General features: G+C 43.5%; 1 protein-coding gene across 3 annotated transcripts in view; it reads left to right on the plus strand.

Moving 5' to 3' along the window:
- Positions 1 to 23,400, plus strand: part of Nxn (nucleoredoxin) — a 170,483-nt gene that overhangs the window by 7,823 nt on the left and 139,260 nt on the right. The window contains exon 1 of one of the 3 annotated variants that reach the window (XM_046446896.2): positions 17,171 to 17,652. The exons of 1 other annotated variant lie outside the window; for it this stretch is intronic. In XM_046446896.2, the coding sequence (XP_046302852.1) occupies positions 17,281 to 17,652 (372 nt within the window). In that variant the 5' untranslated portion in view covers positions 17,171 to 17,280. Of the gene's footprint in view, positions 1 to 17,170; positions 17,653 to 23,400 lie in introns of those variants that run through there. One more of the 3 variants, XM_046446894.2, reaches the window with a different exon arrangement.

Genomic DNA, 23,400 nt, shown 5'->3' on the forward strand with positions numbered 1-23,400 from the left:
TGATCAGATAAGATGCATGGTAATATCTCTACTCCTTTATATTGTCTAAGAGTTGCCCTGTGACATAATATATGATCTATTTTTGAGAAGGATCCATGTGCTGCTGAGAAAAAAGTGTAACTGCTTGATGTTGGGTGGTATACTCTATATATGTCAATTAGGTCTAGGTTATTAATAGTGTTATTGAGTTCTATAGTTTCCTTATTCAACTTTTGTTTGGAAGATCTGTCCAGTGGCGAGAGAGGTGTGTTGAAGTCTCCCATGATTATGGTGTGGTGGTCTATTAGACTCTTGAACTTGAGAAGAGTTTGTTTGACGAACATAGCTGCACCATTGTTTGGGGCATAAATATTTATGATTGTTATGTCTTGTTGGTGTATGGTTCCCTTAAGCAGTATGTAGTGTCCCTCTTTATCTCTTTTGATTAACTTTGGCTTGAAATCTATTTTATTTGATATGAGTATGGACACGCCTGCTTGTTTCCGAAGTCCATATGAGTGATATGATTTTTCCCAACCTTTCACCTTCAGCCTATGTATGTCTTTTCCTATCAAATGCGTCTCCTGTAGGCAGCATATTGTTGGGTCTTGTTTTGTGATCCATTCTACTAGCCTGTGTCTCTTAATTGGTGAGTTTAAGCCATTAACATTTAGGGTTATTATTGAGATATGGGTTGTTCTTGCAGCCATATTTGTTTATTTCTGTTACTAAACATTGTTTGTTTTCCTCTTTGATTGTTTCCCCCCCCCCTTTACTGTCCTACCTCCCACTGTTGGTTTTCATTGTTATTTTCCATTTCCTCTTCCTGTAATACTTTGGCTAGGATGTTTTGAAGAGATGGTTTTCTAGCTGCGAATTCTTTAAACTTTTGTTTATCGTGGAAGGTTTTAATTTCATTCTCCATCCTGAAGCTTAATTTCGCTGGATACACAATTCTTGGTTGGAACCCATTATCTTTCAGTGTTTGAAATATGTTATTCCAGGATCTTCTAGCTTTCAGAGTCTGTGTTGAAAGATCAGCTGTTATCCTGATTGGCTTGCCCCTAAATGTAATCTGCTTCCTTTCTCTTGTAGCTTTTAAAATTCTCTCCTTATTCTGTATGTTGGGCATCTTCATTATAATGTGTCTAGGTGTGGATCTCTTATGATTTTGCACATTCGGCGTCCTGTAGGCTTCTAGGATTTGGGATTCTGTCTCATTCTTCAAGTCTGGGAAGTTTTCTTGTATTATTTCATGGAATAGACTGCTCATTCCTTTGGTTTGGAGCTCTGTACCTTCCTGTATCCCAATGACTCTTAAGTTTGGTCTCTTAATGTTATCCCATATTTCTTGGATGTTCTGCTCATGGTTTCTTAACAGTCTTGCTGAGCTGTCTATGTTCTTTTCCAGTTGAAATACTTTGTCTTCATTGTCTGATGTTCTATCTTCTAAGTGTTCTACTCTGTTGGTAGTATTCTCCATTGAGTTTTTAAGTTGGTTTATTGCTTCCTGCATTTCTAGGATTTCTGATTGCTTGTTTTTTATAACCTCTATCTCCCTGTATAGTTGATCCTTTGCTTCCTGGATTTGTTTGCGTAATTCGTTGTCGAAGTGATCTTTCATTGTCTGATTTTGCTGTTTAATGTCTTCCTTGATACTCCAGATCATCTGAAGCATGTATATCCTGAATTCTTTATCTGACATTCCATCTGCTGCAGCTGTTACCTCTTCTAAAGTTGCGTTGACCTGCATTGCTTGTGGTCCTTTCTTTCCTTGTCTTTTCATACTGCTTGCGTATCTTTCCTGCAGGTGCGGGCGGCGGCTCTGCTCTCTCCTTATTCCAATTGGGGTGTCGTGGCTACCACGCCGGCAGGTCACTGGGCCTGTTCTGGGAGCTGGTGGCGGCTCTGTTCTGCCCCTACTCCAATTGGGGTGTCGTGTCTGTCGTACCAGCAGGCCACTGGGCCTGTCCTGCTGGTCGGTCGCAGATCTGCCCACCTTTCGGGCACGAGTGGAGGCTCTGCTTTGCCCCTACTCCAATTGGGGTGTCGTGACTACCCCGCCTGCAGGATGCTGGGTCTGTTCCTGGCAAGGGAGGCGACTCTGCTCTGTCCCTACTCCAATTAGGGTGGTGTTTGTACCCCGCCGGCAGGCTCCTGGGCCTGATCCGCCGGTCTGTTGTAGGTCTGCCTACCTTGAAGGCGCTGGCGGCGGATCTGCCCTGCCCCTCCTACCACGCCTGCGGACCCCTGGGCCTGATCTGCAGGTTGATCACTGGTCTGCTCACCCTGCGGGCACGGGTGGCGGTTCCGCTCCACCCCCACTCCAATTGGGGTCACGTGACCACCACACCGGCAGGGCCTGATCCGGGCGTGGGATAAGGATCTGCTCTGCCCCTACTCGAGTTGGGGTGACGTGTGTACCACACTGGCAGGCCACTGGGCCTGACCCGCCAGGCTGTCACAGGTCTGTTTACCTTGCAAGCGCGAAGGGCGGCTCTGCCCTGCCCCTCCTACCACGCCCATGTACTACTGGGTCGTGGGTCTGCCCACCTGGCGGGTGTGGGTGGCGGCTCCGCTCCGCCCCCTCTCCAATTGGGGTCACGCGGTCACCACGCTGGCGAGCCGCTGGGCCTGCTCCAGGGGCTGGCGGCGGCCCGGCTCCTTCCCTCCGGCTCGAGGACAAATTGAGGAGACTCGGGTGACTGAGCCTCACCCCCCTTACCAGAAGACCAACTGCTTATGTCACCGCTGGTATTGATGAAGATCTCTCCTCCACCGCTTTCTGCTGACATCAGATCTCTGCCATGTTGGTATCCTATGCGAATGGCAGCATTTCGTTCCCCTTGCCAGGCAACCCAAGCAATGGGTGAGTCCTGACCTGCCCTCAGCAGGACCCGGACCGAGACACAGTTTCCGCGGGCTCCTAGCCCCGGTCCAGGGAAGTTCCGGGACCAAAGTGCTAGTTTTAACATAAGGCTACCAGAAGCCCTGCAGACCTGGATGGCCAAAGGTGCTGGTTAGGAAAGAATGATGGGTCAGGCACCACCCTTGAATAGAGGCTGCCCCTACCTGGGCATGATTCTCAGGAATTTTGAACTGGTTGTGAAGCACAGCCATTCTTCAAAATTAAAATCTATATATTTACAATTAAAATATATTAAAAACTGGTAATGTATATTAAAACTCATCAATTTCTGAATATTTTACTATTATCTAGTAAGGTTATTTACATCTATTATAGTTGTATGGTAGAAATGCCATAGAATGAGGGCTGGGGTTGTGGCTCAGTGATAGAGCACTTGCCTAGCACGTGTGAGACACTGGGTTCGATCCCCAGCATCAGATTTAAAAAAAAAAAAAGCTAAATAAATGTGTTTTTTTTAAAAAAAAAAGAAAGAAAGAAAGAAAATGCCATAGAATAAGGTACTGCTGTGCATTTCTTCCCAATGCTGTAACCAGTGACCTGATGTTGGTAGTTTTAAATCAGCCATGATAAGAATATTTACACCACAGAAATGGACAAATGCTATAAGTCAGGGCCATTTGGTTGCCACTGTCGCTGAATATTAACCAGGCTGTGAGGCACTACAGGCAAATTTTGAGAACCAAGAACACTTTCTCTTTATTTAAGGAAATCGGTAAATGAAGGATAATGAGGCAGAAAAGTGGGCAATGAATTCCTGGTGGCATCCAAGAAAATCTTAGGAAATGCCAAACATTTCAGACGGAGAGTAAAGAGGAGTTCTCACTCCCAGGAAGCCTCACATCTTGCGTGCCATCATTTTGGATCCCTTGTATGGACAACACATGACCCCTCTGGGACTTTTAAGCACACATCTTGTATCTGGCCTGAGGCAATACTGTAATAGGCACCTGGGTGCCTGGCCCAGGGACTCTTAGAAGATCTTGGTCAAAAAAACATCAAGGAGCTGGTCACGGTGGCGCACACCTGTAATCCCAGCAACTCGGGAGGCTGAGGCAAGAGGATTTCGAGTTCAAAGCCAGCCTCAGCAAAAGCAAGGAGCTAATCAACTCAGTGAGACCCTGTGTCTAAATAAAATACAAAATAGGGCTGGGTGTGTGGCTTAGTGGTCAAGTGCCCCTGAGTTCAATCCCTAGTACCCGCCCCCCCAAAAAAAAACATTAAGGGCTCCTGTAAGTAAACGGTGGCACATCTGTTCAGAACGCCTCACAAAACAGTTTTCATCAAGGACTCAAGAGGGCTGGATAGCACATAGCCTAATAGCATCACAGATATATATGAGATAGTTGTGCCAGCAAGTGAAATGTCCTTACTTGAAGGGTCTCTGGGGCACCAGAGAAGAAATAGTTGGGATTAATGAGCCCCTGCTGTCAGCCAGTGCTGCCGTACTTTGGGAACTCCTTGTCCTGGGCTCAGAGATGAGAAGACACTGCCTGGTAGAGATGGAGACCAAAGAGTTGCACATTCTTACGTGAATGGGTGGAGTGGCTCTTGGCTTTTCTCTCAGAAGTCACTTCCCCAGAAAAGGATATTTGTTGTCGGGCATATAGAGACAGATGGACACATCACATTGCTGACTGCAGAATAATTAAGTAAGGTAGAGGTAAGGCGCACGTATGTGCAGCTTTGAGGCCCTGTGCTTACCCCCTCTATCTTTCACAGTTAAGCTCATGAATCAGCATAACCTATGTGTATTCATGGCCTGGTAGGGGGCTGGACTTGCTGGACCCAGGAAGGCCCAGTCCAGGAAGGTGCCAGTACCATCACTGTACATCGGGGCTCTCAGCCTTGAGTGAGCCTCAGAAGCGCCTGCAGGCACTGGGTCATTGTGAGATTTTGCAAAGTGCTTGGAACAGTGCCTCAATAAGCTCCCAATAAACATGAACAATTTCCATTGTAAAAGAAGGAGAAGAAAAAGAATCTTGATTTCTGGGAACAGAGTTTCTGATTCAGGCCTGGGGAGGGTGTGAAAAGCTGTATTTCCCAGGTGATGCTTGCTGCTGCTTGAGGACCACTGTTCTGTATCATTATCCACGATGACTCTCACTGAAGTAGTCACACTACTCGGAGCTCCACTGAGATGGTGACTAGCTGCTCATCTAACTGACCCTGGAGCACATATTGGTGTTAGGATCCCTCAGGCTGTGGCAGAAGGTCAGAAAAGAACAGAAAGGTAGCACACTGCCAGTTTTATCTCTATCCTGAAAGTTAAGTTTGACTTGCTCAAAGGGCTGATGTTCAAGGGTTTAGGCCAATTTATTGTGGGGGCAGGGGGTCACAGACCCTACTAGGCATTTGCTATGTCTGAGCAACTCAGATTCATAAGTCCAGGATTAGCACTGTGATAGTACAGACTGCCATCTCCTGGCACATAGGAACAGATTTGGAGCTTGATTCTGTTGGGTTGGGGGGCTCAGGAGTACTTGTTCATGGAAGGCCTGGGCAGAGGCAGACTTTTGTCTCTGCTTTACCCTCTAAGCTCAAAGTCATCAGTGATTCCTCTTTCTCATTCACCATTCTCCCCAAATCCAGAGCTTTCTGTGTCCTAATATTTTTTATTATTATTATTATTATTATTATTATTATTATTATTATTATTATTAGGGATTGAATCTGGGATGCTTTACCACTGAGCTAAGTCCCTAGCCCTTTTTATTTTGAGTCAGGGTCTTGCTAAATCATTTAGGGCCTTGCTAAATTGTCGAGGTTGGCCTTGAACTTTCAATCCTCCTGTCTCAGCCTCCCAAGTCACTGGAATTATGGGTGTGCACCACCACTGATACTTGTTTTTGAATTAGAAAGGCCTGGAAGTCCTCCAGTTGAGAATGAGCTTTTCTAGGAGTAGCATGACCAGAATGCTTCTTCTCTGTGGCCCTGACAAAGGCAGGGAAAGTGGGATTCTGATAGGTTTTTTGTTTGTTTTGCAGTGCTACTGATTGAAAGTTCTGCGATTTTAAAAAATTTGTTCTTTTTAGATACGCATGACAGAGCCGGGCGAGGTGGCACATGCCTGTAATCCCAGTGGCTCAGGAGGCTGAGTCAGGAGGATCGTGAGTTCAGAGCCAGCCTCAGCAAAAGTAAGGCACTAAGCAACTCAGTGAGACCTTGTCTCTAAATAAAACACAAAAAATAAAGGGGGCGCTGGGGATGTGGCTCAGTGATCAAGTGTCCCTGATCGCTGAGTTCAAGCCCCAGTTACACCCCACCATGTAGAAATGCATGTCAGTAGAGTGTACTTTGATATATTATACTTATACATACATGGAGTGCCTATGTGTATTTTGTTATAACTTTTTCAGATAGCCACATATGAGCCACTGGTGACTTGAGAGCCCTGACCATGTTCAAGGAACACAAGCAGGCGAGCCTCTGCTCAGCCCAGCAGCATTGGGTCTCAGGCATTGCTGCCTCTTGTGAGAAGAGTTTGTAGGATTGAAGTTGGGACCAGTACTCTGTGTACTGCAGCCAACCTGGGTTTTAGGGGAAAATTCCCATCCTTCCATTCTTCCATCTCTCTGTCCCTCCACCCCTCTTCAAGGCCAAAGACTTAGGCCCAAGGTAGGTTTTCTGAGGTCTCAGGAGGCAGCACCCATGAGGAGGGTGGCAGGAAATGCCCCTGGGGAGGAGGAGGTCTCAGAAAGCTAGGAATGGCCTGAACCCATCAGGGGGCAGTTAGTAACAAACTCAAACCCCAGAAACATACTCCCTAGTATGGGGAGGGGAGCAGGTTTGAGAAGCAGACAGAGGATGTGCCTACGTGGGTGTGGCTTTTATTCTCACACGTAAGTAGAAGTGCTTATGGAGCTGTGGGTGCAGATGGACCTGAACTAGAACATATTTCACTCCTCAAACCTGTTCTTCCTGTTTCTCATCTGGGTGAACGGTACTTTCATCCACTCAAAAAGTCTTTCTAAGCCAGGCATGATGACACACTTCTGTAATCCCAGAAGCTCAGGAGACTGAGGCCGGAGGATCACAGGTTCAAAGCCAGCCTCAGCAAGGCTGTAAGCAACCTAGTGAGAACCTGTCTCTAAATTAAAAAATTTAAAGAAGGGCTGGGGATGTGGCTCAGTGGTTAAGTGCCTCTGGGTTCAATCGCTGGTACCAAAAAAAAAAAAAAAAAAAAGTCTTCCTAGACTCCTTCCTTCCTTCTCATACTCATTGCCATTTCAGTAGTGTAAGTCCCATCACTTCCTAATTAATAGTAATACTTTTTTTTTTTAAAGTGTGTGGTGCTGGGGATTGAACCCAGGGGTGCTCTTCCACTTAGCTACATCCCCAACCCATTTTAGTTTTTAATTTTGAGACAGGGTCTCACTAAGTTGCTGAGGCTGGCCTCAAACTGCTATCCTCCTGCCTCAGCCTCCAGAGTAGCTGGGATTTACAGGCAAGCACCACTGTGCCCAGTTTAATAGCCTCTTAATTGGTCTTCTTGCTTCCTACCTTGCTCTTCTCCAAACCATCCACAGGACCATCTTTCAACACATAAATGTGATTGTGTCGGCTACTCAGAATTTTTCTCTGTGCCGGGATGAAATCTAAACTCCATGTGTTGCTTTTACAACTTGTGCCCAGGAAGAAGCACATGCTTTCGTCCAAGTTTAGTTCTCACTGGAACATTTCCATTCCCAGTTGTCTGCTTTTGATATTCTCATTTGGACCTGGAAGTGATGAATTGGAAGCATTCTTGATACCTTGTAGTCTTAAGTGTTTGAGAGCCGGTTTGGACTTTCCGACTCTTGTCATTTCTTTCTTTCTTTTTTTTTTTCTTTTATGGTGCTGGGGATTGAACCCAGGGCCTGTGCATGCAAGGCAAGCACTCTACCAGCTGAGCTATATCCCCAGCCCTCTGTCATTTCTTTCCACGATGTCCTTCCTTGACTTGTGCCTTCAGTCAAGTGTAAAATGTTAGAAAATTTGCTCCTATGATGTCTTAATTGTTTTTGATGCTGACCTATGGTAGCCATGGTGAGAACAATTTCCAGTGACAGATCCTCAGGTTCTAGCCTGTTTGGGGTGGGTGGTCTAATATTCTGGAGCAGATTTCCTCTACACCATAATTGTTTGGAAGTTTTATGTACTTTCCATACTCACGACCCAGATTTGCTTACTATCTCTTGTGCTGTTGCTTTAGCTTTGTTTACCAAAAGCTGTTGGAAATGTAGCAAACAGTCTGGCTGTCTAGTGGGTTGTCGGGACCCACTACAGATTTGGTTAATGGATCATATATATATATAATTTATTTTGGCTGTATCTGCAATAAAGTTACAGTGATGTCCATCAGGGCTATAAGCTGTGACCCTCAGATTTGATATGAAAAGCATTGGCATGAAATGGAAATATGCATAATGGTTTTTTTCCCCTACCATCTTGCACATATGACAAAAAAGTCAAAGAAGAGTTAGGGACTTTAAGAATTAGAAACCACTGGGTGTAGCTCCGTGGAGTAGTGTTTGTGTGATATGTATGAGGCTCTGGGTTCCATCTCCAGCACCACAAATGAGATAGAATAAACAAAAACTGCAGACCATAGTCACCTGTTTTGCTACATGATGAAATGGACAATCAAAAAAACAATAGCCAGGGGCTGTGGCTGTGGCTTGTGGTAGTGCACTTACCTGGTATGTGTGAGGCACTGGGTTTGATTCTCAGCACCACATATAAATTAATAAAAATAAATAAATAAAGGTAAAAAAAAAACCCAATAGCCAGGTGTGCTGGTGCAGGTCTGTAATCCCAGCAACTCAGGAAGCTGAGGCAGAAGGATCACAAGTTTGAGGCCACCTTTAGCAACTTAGCAAGGTCCTAAGCAACTTAGCGAGACCTTGTCTCAAAATAAAAAAATAAAAAGGGCTGGGGATATAGCTCAATGATAGAGAGCCCCTGGGTTCAATTCCTAGTACCCGCCCCCCACACATAAAAGAACAATAATCTTGACTTTCCTAAGTTCTAGTCAAGTTACTGAAAAAAAAAAAAGAAAGAAAGAAAACACCACACTTTTGCTATAATCAAGGAGGAGGAGGTGCCCAGATATTTAGAGGCAACATATTCTTCTTTTCAGTGAGTTATTCCTATTTACCAAAAAAGCTGCTTTACCTTCTTTCATTTGGACCTCATCAAATCTCACCTCCATATTCTCTTCACTTACCTCTCTTATCAAGCAATTTCTTTATCAGTGAATCACCCACAAAAAAGCAGCCCACCCCCGACTTTTTTGTGGTACTTGGATTAAGCCCAGGGCCTTGTGCATGCTAAACAAATGAGCTACATCCTCAGCCCAGAAGTCCAGGTTTTTTTTAAAAGGAAAAGGAAAAACAGATGCAAAACCTCTAATGTAGTATTAATCTACAGGTAAAATCTTTTACAGGGAACTCCAATTAAATGGGCTAATTTTTAAATTAAAAGTTATTACAATATTGTTGAATCAATTATTTATGTGGATTTGGAAAACTTTTATCATCAGAAGGTTCATTTTATATTAACAGGATGGTTATAATGGAATTGATTTTGTATATGTGTGAGAGACATTTTTTACCTCTTTCATTTTGAGATAACCTGCCAAAGTTTAAATATTTCTTTTGCATGGGCTGAGGATGTGGCTCTGTGGTAGAGTGCCTGACTCACATGGGTAAGGCCCTGGGTTTGATCCCCAGCATTGCCAAAAAAATAATAATAATAATATTTAAAAATTCTTTCTCCATTTATAGTGTCTTATCCTTTGAATAAGTTCTTAATCAAAAATTCAAAACTGTTTTCTTCTTGGACTAGAATAATACCTTGCATATTTTTCTCACATCTATTCCTAGTCTTTCTGTTCCCTTTCCCAAGCAACCTGTTACTTCTTCTAAAACATCTTTCCAGATATATTTCATGCATATATAAGCATTATATTGGTTTGTGTATGTTTTTCTCTGCTTAAAAAAAAATTACAAGTAGGGACTGGAGGGATAGCTCAGTAGGAGAACCCTTGCTTAGCATGTGTAAGGCACTAGGTTCAATCCCCAGCACAGGAAAAAAATTATAAATAATAGTTTAGTTCATCCTGCCTATTCTCCGCCTTATTTCTCTTGTACTTCATCTTTGGGATATTCCATATTATTGTATGTGATGGTTAATTTTATGTGTCCCTTTGACTGGGCCATGGGGTGCCCAGATATTTAGAGGCAACATTTTCTTCTTTTCAGTGTGTTATTTCTATTTACCAAGTGACCTAAAAAGCTGCTAGTTTTGTTTTGTTTTGTTTGGGTGCTGGGGTTTGAGTCCAGGTCATCTGTCATGCTAAGTATATGCTCTACCACTGTGTTGTATCCCCAGCACCAAGCTGCTAGAATTTTTGGGTTTTTTTGTTTGTTTGTTTGTTTAGTACTGGGGATTTAACCCAGGGGTGCTTTGCCACTGAGCTACATCCCCAGCCCTTTTTATTTTTTGATTTTGAGACAGGATCTTGCTAAGTTGCTGAGGCTGGCCTTGAACTTGTTCTAGTCCTGACTCAGCCTCCTGAGTTACTAAAATTTCAGACATGGGCCATCATGCCTGGCTTCCCAAGCTGCTAGTTTTGAGTGGGACCCAGAAAAAGAGAAGGCTCTGCAAGAGGTTCAGGCCTCTGTGCAAGCTGCTCTACCATTTGGGCCACAAGATCTGCATATCAATGGTGCTTGAGGTGTTAGTGATGGGGTGCTATTTGAAGCACTGGATAGAGCCCTATAAGAATTCACTCACCTAGCATGTGTGAGGCCCTGGGTTCAATCCTCAGCACCACGTAAACATAAATAAATTAATAAAATAAAGATATTGTGTCCAACTACAACTAAAAAATAAATATTAAAAAAAAAAAGAATTTCGGTGTGGGTTCCTTAGGATTTGGGAAGAAAGCCCTTCCATCTACTACGGATAACACCTCTTCTTTTGTGAAACAGATACTGGGCCTTAGTAGAAACTGACACTTAGCCATAGGCCACCTAGTTATCCTGCTGCCTGCGCTGTTTGTTGATTGCAAATTGGATGTTATCTGACTCACCAAGTTACAAAGTTAGGCTTACACAACAATAAGTCCTGTCCCCCAAAAGTAGATAGCTGCTGCACTAAAGCCCTTTTCTGGGACATTTCTGAAGCAGGGTAGTAAAGGGGAAGTCTCCTGGTGAGCAGAATTTCAAGCAATGCACCAGTTGTTGGCTTTGCTTGGGAGGAGCTTTGACCCGATGTGTGCTTATATACATCTCATGAATCGAAGCCAGTGGTGTGGTCAGGGACATGGAAGGTGCATGATCAGAAAACTGGTGACAAGGAAATTTGGGGGAGAGATATGTGGATGGACTTCTGGGAAGAATAAGAAGAAGGGGAAGGGAAAGGGAAGGGAAGGGGGAGGAGAAGAGGAAGGAGGAGGAGGGGGTGAGGGGGAGGGGAAGAGAAAAAGGAAGAAGAGGAAGAAGAAATAATTGATGTTCCATGTGAATACTCACCAGAGGATGACCTCAGCAGAAGATTTTTATCAAGTGGATAAGATAAATGTTCTGTGGATACCAATTAGCCTGTTCTCCCAGCCACCCCAGAACATCCAGCAGGCTCGTGAACAAAGTGGCCTTGGTGGCAGGGAGAAAGACCATGCATGGGTTCAGGAACATGGACTTCTTTCATCAAGGCATACCTGCCTGTGGCCACTGCAGCAGAGACCAACACTAAGGCCCCCAAATGGAATCATTTCTCCAAGTGATCAGCCAGCTTCCTGGAGGCAGATTTGTGACACTGGGCTATTTCTATCATGAAGGGGTAGCATTTTGTCCTTATTAGAATAAACACACTTCCTTGCATGCAATGCTTCTGCCAAAACTACCAGCCATGGACTTAAAGAACATTTTATTCATCATCATGGTATTCCACATAGCATAGCTTCTGACCGTGGTACTTTTCACTGCAAAAGTGTGGCAACAGGCCTGTACTCATGGAATTCACTGGTCTCACAATGTTCCCACAATCCTAAAGCTGCTGGTTTGATAGGCAGTGAAATGACCTTTTGAAGACATAGTTACATCGCCAGATAGGAAGCAATAGCTTGCAGTTCAATGTAGAAGGATGTATATGCTCTGAGTTGGCATCTAATGTATGATAGTCTTTCTCCTATTGCCAGGATTCATGGGCCCAAGGTGGAAATGGGAGTGCCAGCACTCACAATTACCCCTAATGATGCACTAGCAAAAGTAGGTCTTTAAAAATTTTTTTTTAATATTTATTTTTTTTTAGGTGTAGATGGACACAACACAATGCCTTTATTTTATATGGTGCTGAGGATTGAATTCGGGTCCTACCTGTGCTAGGCGAGCGCTCCACCACTGACCCACAATCCCAGCCCCTTTAAAAAAATTTTTAATGTTAATTTTTACTTATTTTTGGTATTAGGGATTGAACCTAGAGCCTGGCACATACTAGGCAAGTACCATATCACTGAGCTAACTCTCCAGCTACAATTTGCTTCTTGTTCCCACAATTTTGTGCTTTGCTGGCCTACAGGTCTTAGTTCCAGGAGGAGTGATTCTATCAGGAGGTTCAACTATCTCCACCAAACTCGAAATTATGACTTCTGCATGGCTCCTTTGGACCCGTGGCAACTCTGAGTCAACAGGCAAGTAAGTAAGGGAGTTATTGTGCTGGCTGGGTGATTGTTCCTGAAATTGGACCAATACCCAATAGTAGCTGAAAGGAAGAGGATGTCTGGAATGCAGAAGATCCCTTAGGGTGTTTCTTGGTATTACTATGACCTGTGATTAAGGTCAATGGAAAACAGTAATCCAATCTAGACAAGACTATTAATGGCCCAGACCTTTTGGGAATGAAGATTTGGGTCCTTCCACCAGGTAAAGACCCAGCCAGCTAAAGTGCTTTTTGAAGGCAAAGGGAATAGAAATTGGGTAATGAAGATGGTGGCTATAAATACCAGCCATCATATGACCAGTTAAGAGAAACAAGAACTGTAATTATCATAGATGTTTCTTTTTTATTTTATTATGTTTGTGTGTATGTCTAAAATATTTTTGTTTCTTCTTTCTCTGTCATTACTTTATTATGTAACATATATCTTTATTATGTAACATAAAATGTATTGGTTTTAAGGGTTGGAGCTGTAGCTCAGTGGTAGAGTGCTTGCCTAGCATGTGTGAGCACCACATAAAAATAAATAAAGGTCCACCAACAACTAAAAAAGAAAAAGAAAAAGAAAATATCTTTAAGCTAGGCATAATGATACATGCCTATAATTCTGGCTAGCCTTCCAGCAGGAGGCTGAGGCAGGAAGATTGTAAGTTCAAGGCCAGTCCTGGCAATTTAGTGAGATTGAGAGCAACTTAGTCAGACCCGATCTCTAAATAAATAGGGCTGGGTGTGTAGTTCAGTGGAAGAGCACCTATGGATTCAATCCCCAGTGCTAACCATACACATACACACACAAACCACAAATTATATATATAGACTTTAAATATCACTCAAGGAATTTCTCTTTTTAAAAATATTTATTTATTTTTTTAGTTGTAATTGGACACAATACCTTTAGTTTGTTTATTTATTTTTATGTGGTGCTGAGGATCTAACCCAGGGCCTGGCACATGCTAGGCAAGCGCTCTATTACTGAGCCACAACCCCAACCCCTGAGCCACAACCCCAGCCCTCTCTCTTTTTTATGGGAAGAGGTTAATATATTTTTGGTTGCATGTAGAGTAGTTTATCATATTAGATAGAATATGACTTTGTTATTGTCTTTATTTGGAAATTATGGAGATTATTTGGAGGTATGGTTTAAACAAATACATATGGGTGTTGAGTTTACAAGGGGCACACTTGTAATGGTATGTGTCAATATGACTGGGCTAGGAGTACCCAGATATTTAGCTAAGCATTATTCCTGTGTGACAGTGAGGATGTTTATAGATGAGATTAATATTTGAATTCCTAGACCAAGTAAACCACATTGCTCACCCCAGTCTGGGCATGTCTCATTCAAACCATGAAATCTGAATAGAACAAAAAGGATAAGGATGGGAAAACTTATTCTCTCTGCTTTTTACTGTTTTGGAGTGGGATGTCCTGCCTTTGGATTTGAAGTCTGACTAGAGCTTCCACCATTGGCTTTCATGACTCTCAGGCCTTTGAACTCAGTCTAGAGTTCATTGGCTCTTCTGGCTCTCCAGCTGACTGACTGAAGGTCTTGGGACATCTCACCTTCCATAACATAATGAGTCAAATCCTTATAAGAAATCTCTTTCTCGCTGGGTGTGGTGGTGCATGCCTGTAATCCCAGTGGCTCAGGAGGCTGAGGTAGGAGGATCACAAGTTCAAAGCCAGCCTCAGCAATTTAGTGAGGCTGTGTCTCAAAATAAAAAATAAAAAGGGCTGGGGATTTTGCTCAGTGGTTAGGTGCCACTGAGTTCAAACTCTAATACAAAAAAAAAAAAAAAAAAAAAGAAAAGAAAAGAAAAACCCTAACAATATCATGTATATTGTAGTTCCTTAATACATACTTTAAAAAAAGAATAGCATATTCGCCATTCAATTTTTGTAGCGCAACTAGCTAAATACCAGTAGGGACAATCTCTTTAAGTGGCTCTCTTATACTGCATCAGCAGAGAGAGTAGTGCTTTCCGCAGGCCAAAGGACATTGGCTAATTCTTTATAGGGAGCCAAATGAGTCTCCTTAGGCTTCTTCTTATAACAAACACCCACTAGAATTATGATTTTGGAATGATTTCCATTGCAAATCCCCTCTTTCGACACTCCTTTAAAAGGCAGCTGCGATATTTGGCTTCTAACCAAGGCCTGCTGCACCAACAATTCTCCAAATTTTATTTATATTTCATGTGCAGTATGTTCGAACTCTCACTTTTCCAGGTGCCAGATGCTGGTTTGGACACACTCCAGTGGAAAGTGCTTTCCTGTAAAATAATAAAAGTAAAATGCTGAACAAACTGCCTCTTTATACCAGGCTTGCACCTAGTATACCAAAGTTAAGTACTCTAATAATTACTTCATTATTTCCCCAAATTTGCAAACCCCCAAATTCCAATTCATTACCTCCACTCCAAATACTTTGTCTTTTGGTTTCCATAGGATGTAAATGCTTACCTTTACTTTTTTTTAGTGTCATGTAAAAATGTCAGAGTGTAGGAATTTCAGTCTAACATGCTTTGGGTCATGCCTAACCCATGTACCTACCCACCCAGGGGCATTTCAGATATGAGCTGGATGAGAAGAAAGCATTTTAACCCATTTACAGAATTTTTTTAAAAAAGGATTTTAAAAGATACTTGAAAACTTAATATATATTCTTTTATTATGTTTAAAATGTTTTCATTTAAAAATGATGTTTTCTGTGTGTTTTATTATGATACTGCCTTTGTAGTGGTCGGAATTTTAAGCATAACACTTTTCCTAAGAATTAACATGAGATTTGCATTTGTCATAGGGATCTTGCCTGCTTAGGCTGTCCTCAGTCTAAAGATCCAGCTTATGAGCAGTCTTTAGGTGGTTACTAAGAAAATATATGTAAGTTGTAGAAATTGCTGGTCTGGTGTTGTCCTACATCTCCACTTTCTTCATTTTTTTATGTGGTAATATTTCACTGCACTGAAAATCTATATGATTCCTTGTTCTACTGTTCACAAATTTGAGAACTTTAGGGCTCGAAAGTTTTTTGTGTCAAAGCTTGCAGTTAAGTTGGGAGGTTTAAATGATATCCTGTTGAGACCTGCTATGATGTGTGTGTGAATGTGTGCGTGTTTGCCTGTGAGGGGACAGGGAGGGGACCTTTGTAAATAACAAGAATTCTGCTTGGTCCTGCCCAGCAACATTTTTCACACCTTGGGGCTGGTAGAACTTTTTCTTTTCTCGCTCTTTCCATTAGATGGCGGTAGATACCCAAGAAATAACTTTAAAAGCACTGGAGGGCTGATAGTTTATTTATTATTGGTGTGTGTGTGTGTGTGTGTGTGTGTGTTTCCTTTTGCTGTCACACCAAAGCCCTCTTTGGCAGGTGGGCATGGAATACATTTTTGTCATGTTTGTGGGTAGGGGTGGTTGGGAGCCCGGGAGACTTTATTAAACAGACCACCTGTTAAGTTTCACCCTCAAGATCAGTAGAGGAAAGTGACCAAGGGGTGGAAGATGGGGACGGAGGGGGAAAGTGGAGGGGAGTTATATTGGCCAATTTGTTATATTGTGTAACGTGTGCATGTATGAATATGCGACAATATATCCCATTAGTATGTGCCACTATAATGAACCAATTTAGAAAGTGGTGAGAAAAACTTTCTCCCTAAACATCCATGAACATTTGCCATTTGAAGAAAAAATTCCTTAGAATGTTTCTCAGCCATCAACAGACTTGATATAAGTTTTGAAGCCAATCAGGAGAGCTGCCAGCATTGATTTAGAGATACTGCGATCAGCATCTGTTGCATGTTTGTGGAGATGGAAGAGAGCCTTTCGCTGATGGGACATGGTCTCAGCGACCTGTGGACTGAAATCCCACACTACGACTTGCAATCAATTCACTAGTATTTATGAATTCTTTTTCTTGTGTGCCTCGTACTTCACAGGCGCACAAGAAATAAAAGACATGGTGTCCTCTAGTCCAGTTATAATAGAGAATACAAAATCACAGAGAAATAACTGCCGAGCAAGACTTAGCCTGATAAAGTGATATTGTATGGCAAAGACACTAAATCCTTTTAAGTTTTATGAGAGGTCAGTGGGTCCTAAGTGCCCTTAGGGTTAAGCTTTGGGTGGGGAGAAAGGAGAAGGAGGTGGAGGAACAAGGAGTGGGTACAAAACAGGGTGACGGGGAGGGAGACACCTTTGGAGAAGTCTGGAGAGAACTTAGAATTGGGAGGGAAGAGGATATACCGGCAAAAGTGCGGCCAAGTCCAGTTCGGCATTGGTTTGCAGCCTCAGAAAGCTCCGGCTCAGCGGACCCTTCTCCTGTCTTCACTTAGGCCCAAGGCATTGAGGTCACGGTGGAGCGTTTCGGGTCAGGTTTCTTTGGCCACGCGCTGTAAGCCCGCGACCTCTTGCTGGGGCGCCTGGGCGCCAGCTGCTGGGGACCAGCCTGGGTAGACTGCGCCTAGAGTGCCCGGCGGCCTGGGTCAGCCACGGAGGGGGCGTGGCGAGCGTGGGCCGGAGGGGCGTGGCGTGGGCGGACCGGTGGGCGGAGCTCTCCTCACCCGCTCCCGCCGCCTTTGCCATCGCCTCCGCCTGCCCGCCGCGCGGACCGAGGGAGCCGGGTAGCAGCCGTCTACCCGCCCGCCGCCCGCGTGCTGGGGCTGCGGTGGGCCAGGATGTCGGGCTTCCTGGAAGAACTGCTTGGCGAGAAGCTGGTGACCGGCGGCGGCGAGGAGGTGGACGTGCACTCGCTTGGCGCCAGCGGCATCTCCCTGCTCGGGCTCTACTTCGGCTGTAGCCTGAGCGCCCCCTGCGCGCAGCTCAGCGCCAGCCTGGCCGCCTTCTACGGCCGCCTGCGGGGGGACGCGGCGGCCGGGCCAGGGGCTGGGGCTGGGCCGGGGCCGGGGGCCGGAGCGGCCGCGGAACCCGAACCGCGGCGCCGCCTGGAGATCGTCTTCGTGTCTTCGGACCAGGACCAGAGGCAGTGGCAGGACTTCGTGCGGGACATGCCGTGGTTGGCGCTGCCCTACAAGGAGAAGCACAGGAAGGTGAGCGGCGCGGGCCTGTTGGAGCCCCCGGCTTCGAAGCCCCCGCGCTCCCGGGAGCTCGGTCCTCGCCGCCCCTGCTCTGCTGTCCCCTTGCCCTCCTTCTCCATCTTGGCACGTACCTCCTCTCTTGTCCCTATCTGAGCTCGCACCCCGATCCTAGGTTGGGGCGCCGGCGGCAACTCCTAGGTGCCAGTGTCAGGCTGCTCCCGCAATGGGAAGTTTTGACACCCTTTAGCCCCCTGGACCCTGGCTTAAACTGTGACCCCTTCTCACATTTTGGGAGTCTCGCGAAAGGGTGACTATTCTCTAGGGTCGCTACCCAGTGACCTCCCCCCACCTCTTTCTATTAGTGCAGGGAGGGGGCCTTCCCCCAACCACTTAACTCCTGGTGGATACCTGTAATGGGTTGGGGAAAGCGCTAGCCCCCTACCCATAATGCCCAAACCAGGAAGTTTCCTTTCTATTCCAGAGAAACCTGCTTTCCTGGGGCCCCCTCCCAAAGCACTAGGGACCTGGAGGCCGATTCTGGGGTCAGGCCACTGATCGCCCCAGGGAGACGGCCACTAATCGTGGTTTTGGGTGAGAAGGGAGCTTTCTTCTCTTGCCTTTTCCCTACTTTTCCCCCTTTCCCGGGGCTGAATTAGTGGCCTCCGGGGAGCTTTTCATTGTCTGGCTGTCCAGCTATCTCCAGGCCCAGGAGCAGTCCCGTCCTTGCAGATCCCTTAGTTTCTTGGTGGGCCACTGTTGTTTTGGCTACTTGGAATTAAATGAAGAACTGATCCCATAGATGCAGCTTGACTGGGAGAACTAGGATTCCAGGAGATATATACTTTGCTGTCAATTTCTCGTTCCTCCCCGTTTGCTGCTGGAATTAGTTTGGGTTCCTGTGTGTATCTGTTGGATGAAGATGTCCATTTCAATAAAACAAATTCAGGACATTTTGTAATGAATGGTAACAGAAAAAGTTTTGGAGTGCTCTTGCTTAATTAGTGTGTCTGATGCAGAGGGATTCCAACTCCTTCCCTTTCTGAGGAGAATCTCAGTTTATGGGGTGGACAGGAGGGATACTATTCTGGGGCGTTTAGTTTCCTCTAGGGAGGATGGTAACGCATGCCATGTGTTTCTTTTATGTGTGTACAGAATCTTGTTGAGAAGCATGATTTAGATTTAGTGAGAGCAAAAGGCTTGTACTGTGACCCCAAATGTCTCCAGTAAATCTTCCATCCCAAAGCAGTGTTAAGGTACAGACTTGAGATTTAAAGTATGAAATACAGTTTAACAAATGCAGTTTGCAAATTTAACATTGGAAAAACATGGGTTCACTAACCACAGAGAAGCAAGACTTCCCATTTTTGACCACTTTTTAGGTTATTTTGCCCATATTTGATTTATATGCTTGATAGGGTGTGAATATGCATGGCTAGTACTTTTTGCTTCAAAATATGAGAATCCTTTGTTTTCTTTGGTTGTGTATATGACTGTTTTGGGGAGAAATAATGCTCAGAAAGTGATTTATCAAAAAATACTTTTATTCTTCTAGCAAGTTTCTGTTGTAGACTGAAGTCTGTTTAAAATAATATCCTCATTGGGGAATATAAATGATTTCTGGCTTTTGAATACAAACAAGGAATGGTAAGTGTTACATAGCTAGGTCTATTGTTATGTTTTTTACAAAAGGGAAAATAAAATTGTTGGATAGTAAAAATATGGAATAAATTGAGATGTTTTGGAAATCTTAAAGCTCCCCCCCAAAAAAATGGGCATATTTGATATGATATAGGCCATGTTTGATTCTCTCTACCCTAGCTGCTAGTCCCTTTATGTTGGCGGTGGGGAGAAGGTTCTGTGGCCCTAGCCTGGACCTGCTGAATTTCATCAGGATGAAGCATCTGGAGAACATGGAGATCCCATTTGAAAATATAGTTTATAGTGTGGAGGTACCTAAACTGTGATGTGTTAGCATCTTAAAATTTTTATTTAAAGATTTTTTTTGTTTGTTTAGCTGGGGATCAAACCTGGGAATTTTGTATGTGCTAAATATGTGTTCTACCACTGAGCTATATTTCTCACCCCCCTAAATTTATTTTTTGCTCAGAGTTTTTCTGACTCATATCCTAGAATTTACTTTGTTGTTCAAAACCAGACTAGTTTTCAAGGAGGTGGTTTCTGCCTCTGGATATTGGTGAATAGGCAGCTCAAGATCTGATCCCAGAAACATTCTTATTCGTAGTGATGTATACCAGGTAAAAAGGCTCCAGCTGTGTTTCTTATGAAAAACATACTCTTGGAAATTGCAAAAGCTGTGTATTCACTTTGAAAGGAATTATTTTCTTCCTTGAAACCAAAGAGATGTAAAACGAATTCCTCTTTTGTAACTGAGTTTTTGTCTCTCTTGTTTAAAATGAGGTGCATAGAAATCTGTGAGTTTGTGATGCTAATTTCACCCTAAGAACAGTGAAAAGCCAGGGCACCCCCAGTTCAGGGCAATGGGTAGGTGAACACTTAACTTTTTTTTGAAGGGCTCTGTTCATGCTGTTTCACCAACCATAAAAATAGCTTTAAAGAAGGGAATTTTCTTTTACAGTGAAGGGAACCAAAGTTACAGATTACATTTTTTTAAAGTTCTCATTAACATTTGCTCTTTAAAACCATTTGTGTACTTCTTCCCATTGGGATAACAAAGGATATGGTTCTAATTAGTTATTGGCTGGCATTTCTCTAAAGAAAATTGAAAAATTATGGTGGGGAAAGAAAATGCTGTGTGGTATTTCTTTTTTTCTTCTTTTATTAATTTCTCCTTTATATAGTAAGAAAGTCTGGGGATGACCATATATGTTCAGCCTGCATCTTCTCTGGCTCCTCTCACCTTCATTGAAGCTATGAGAAACCACTAAGTAAAGGGATTCCAGCATCCTTCTCTTTTTCTCTCTCTTTTAAAAATTCTTTATGGAAGGTTGTCCTGTTTCTGCTTGTTTTAATGGTAGGTACAAAAGTAATTAAAGCTTCTTTTTTTTTCTTTTTGGCTTCCACAACACACACATTATTATATAGTTGTATAGAAATTGTAATTAGATGATAATAGAACTTTGAGTGCATTTATAAGACTGACTCTTATAAATGAGAGAAGAGGAAGTTGGGGTGGGAGATTAGCTGAGTCAGTTTTGTCATGAAACCTATAATCCTGAAGTAAGGCAATTAGTCTTGTTTTAATAAGTAGGTTGGTGGACATTTTTGAGATTTCTAAAGAGAGAGAGTGACGAATAGTTGGAAAAGGGTGAAGATTTAGACTTTGAAGATTGGATCTGTCCCTTTAGATGAGTTTAACTTACTCAGTTGTCAAAACTGGAGGATCTGTCTCCAAGATCCACTTCAGAGTCAGAAGAAAGCACTGCTTTTCATTTTAAAGCCACAGGACCTGGCTTTGCCTGGGCTGGGTGCCTGATGGAAAACATTTGGTCATTGTGGGTGCATGACATGAAAGGGAGTAGACAGTGACTTCCCTCCCAACAGGTTATTTGGCTCTGGCTTGGTCCCAGAACTTTCTGCATGGCAGAAAGGGAAGAGGAAGTTGGGGTGGGAGATTAGCTGAGTCAGGGGGCATCCTGGCCTACCTGCTTTGGTCAGGGGAAATGGAGCCATCCTCCAGCTGCTCTGTATTGGGCTGCTGCTCTGACTGCTCTTGATGGTTCTTTGGTTCGGATTAAAACAGAGGCGTGGCTTAGAATTCACCTGAATCCTTTTGGCTCTTTGGGTGGATGGGATCTTGTGCCAGCTCAGATAGTCTATAGTTTCATCTCTTCTACTCGTTCTCAAATCCAAATACTGTAGCCAATAAAAGAACAGGGACGGGTCACCTTATCTTTTCTTATTCTCATTTTTCCCCCGTGCTGGGAATTGAATCCAGGACCTCATGCATGCTAGGTAAGCGCTCTACCACTGAGCCACATCCCCAGCCCTCCTCTTCACTTTTAAGATGGTAAAAAAGATACAGCTTTTGAAAATAGGGGTTTTTGCCTTCCTAATAAAAACCCTGGACCAGCCAGGATAGGTTTCCACTGGTGACTGTATTTCTAGGATGTTGGTCAGTTTAATAAAAGACAACATCCAATTAAATTAATAAGAGCAATGTTCCTTGAGAGGCTTTTTCCTTGTTCCATTATTTGTAATGGTGTTTTTTAATCTTACTTTTTCTTTTCTGTATGATGAAGCAGTCTACTAGCTACAAATGTAGATTCTTTTATCCTTCTGCCTGAGTTCAGATGTTGGCTCCTTTTTTTTTTTTTTTTTTTGGTTCCAGGATTGAACCCAGGGGCACTTAACTACTGAGCCACATCCCTAGCCCACTTCATTATTTATTTATTTATTTATATTATTAATTAAAAAAAAATTAGTTGTAGATGGACACACTACCTTTATTTTATTTATTTATTTTTATGTGGTGCTGAGGATCAAACCCAGGGTCTCACAAGTGCTAGGCAAGAGTGAGAGCTACACACTTACAAATGAGCTACAGCCCCAGCCCTCATTTTTTGAGACAGGGTCTCACCAAGTTGCTTATGGCCTTGCTAAGTTGCTGTGGCTGGCTTTGAACTTGCAATCCTCCTGTCTCAGCCTCCCAAGACCCTGGGATTACAGGTGTGTACCGCCATGACTGGCTGGCTCTGCTTTATATTGACTATGGGTATTTGTGCCCACACAGGTTACTTACCTGTAGAATGGAAATAATAATAGTATCACCTGCCTTACAGGATTGTTGTATAGAATATACAAGATAATATACCCTTGCTTGGCAAATAGTAAGTGCTCAGTAAATGCTATTTATTATTAGTTAGTAACTGATCTTCAAATTTAGTAATTCATTTCATAGCTTGAGCCTTTGGAATGCATCACATCACAGAAGTTGCAAAACTTACCAGGTGTATGTGTGTGTATATTTTTTCTTTCTTTTTGTCTTTTTTTTAAACTTTTTCAAATCAATGACTTACAAGCATGCAAGGGGATATGGTGAACGTGTTGAAAGAATTGCCCTACAAGACATTGTAATTGAGGAGAAAGACCTCAGAGAATGAAATACCAAAAGCAAATGAATATATAATAATACTGTGTTTTAAAGTTCTGGGAGATTACTGATAGGTACTGAGCTCCATATTTATATTTGCCAGTCAAACTGTAGACTTCTTGGGAGGCTGAGGCAGGAGGATCATGAGTTTGAGGCCAGTCTCTGCAACTCTAGACTGCTAATCACTGAAGCCTTGGTATGATAATGGGTAGCAACTTAAAAACCATCAAGCACCCTTCTTGAGAGAAATTATGTACTTGGTGATCATTTTGTGGTTTCACAAAGCCATTAGGCCTGTCTCCTGCTGACCCTTGTTGCTCAAATCTGGGCAGCGTGGAGGTTGAAGGATTTCTTTTTTTTCAACATGGGAAATGGAGGAGCCTGCTCTGGAGCAATAGAAATGCCACGCCTCATGGAGCCACCTGCCTTCTCAGCTCTGGAATGGTGTAGGATAGGTTTGCTCAGACATGTAGCCACTGCTGAATGAGTCCTCATTTTCCAGGTAGCGGCTGTCCACAGCTCTTGCTGACTGATTTGTCTTCTGATATGGGTTGGGGTGTGAAGCATAGTGCCGAGGAAGGCAGTGGGTTTTGAGGTTAGCATCATTGATTTATTTCCACCTGATTTCCTCCCAACCCTCTATTGATCACTTTTCCTTTTGGTAGAAGGCCTGGTTTAATATCTGCATC

This window comes from Marmota monax, unplaced genomic scaffold (genome assembly GCF_021218885.2).
Source record: "Marmota monax isolate L192 unplaced genomic scaffold, Marmota_monax_Labrador192_F-V1.1 WCK01_AAM20220418_F8-fsc00138, whole genome shotgun sequence".
NCBI lineage: Eukaryota > Metazoa > Chordata > Mammalia > Rodentia > Sciuridae > Marmota > Marmota monax.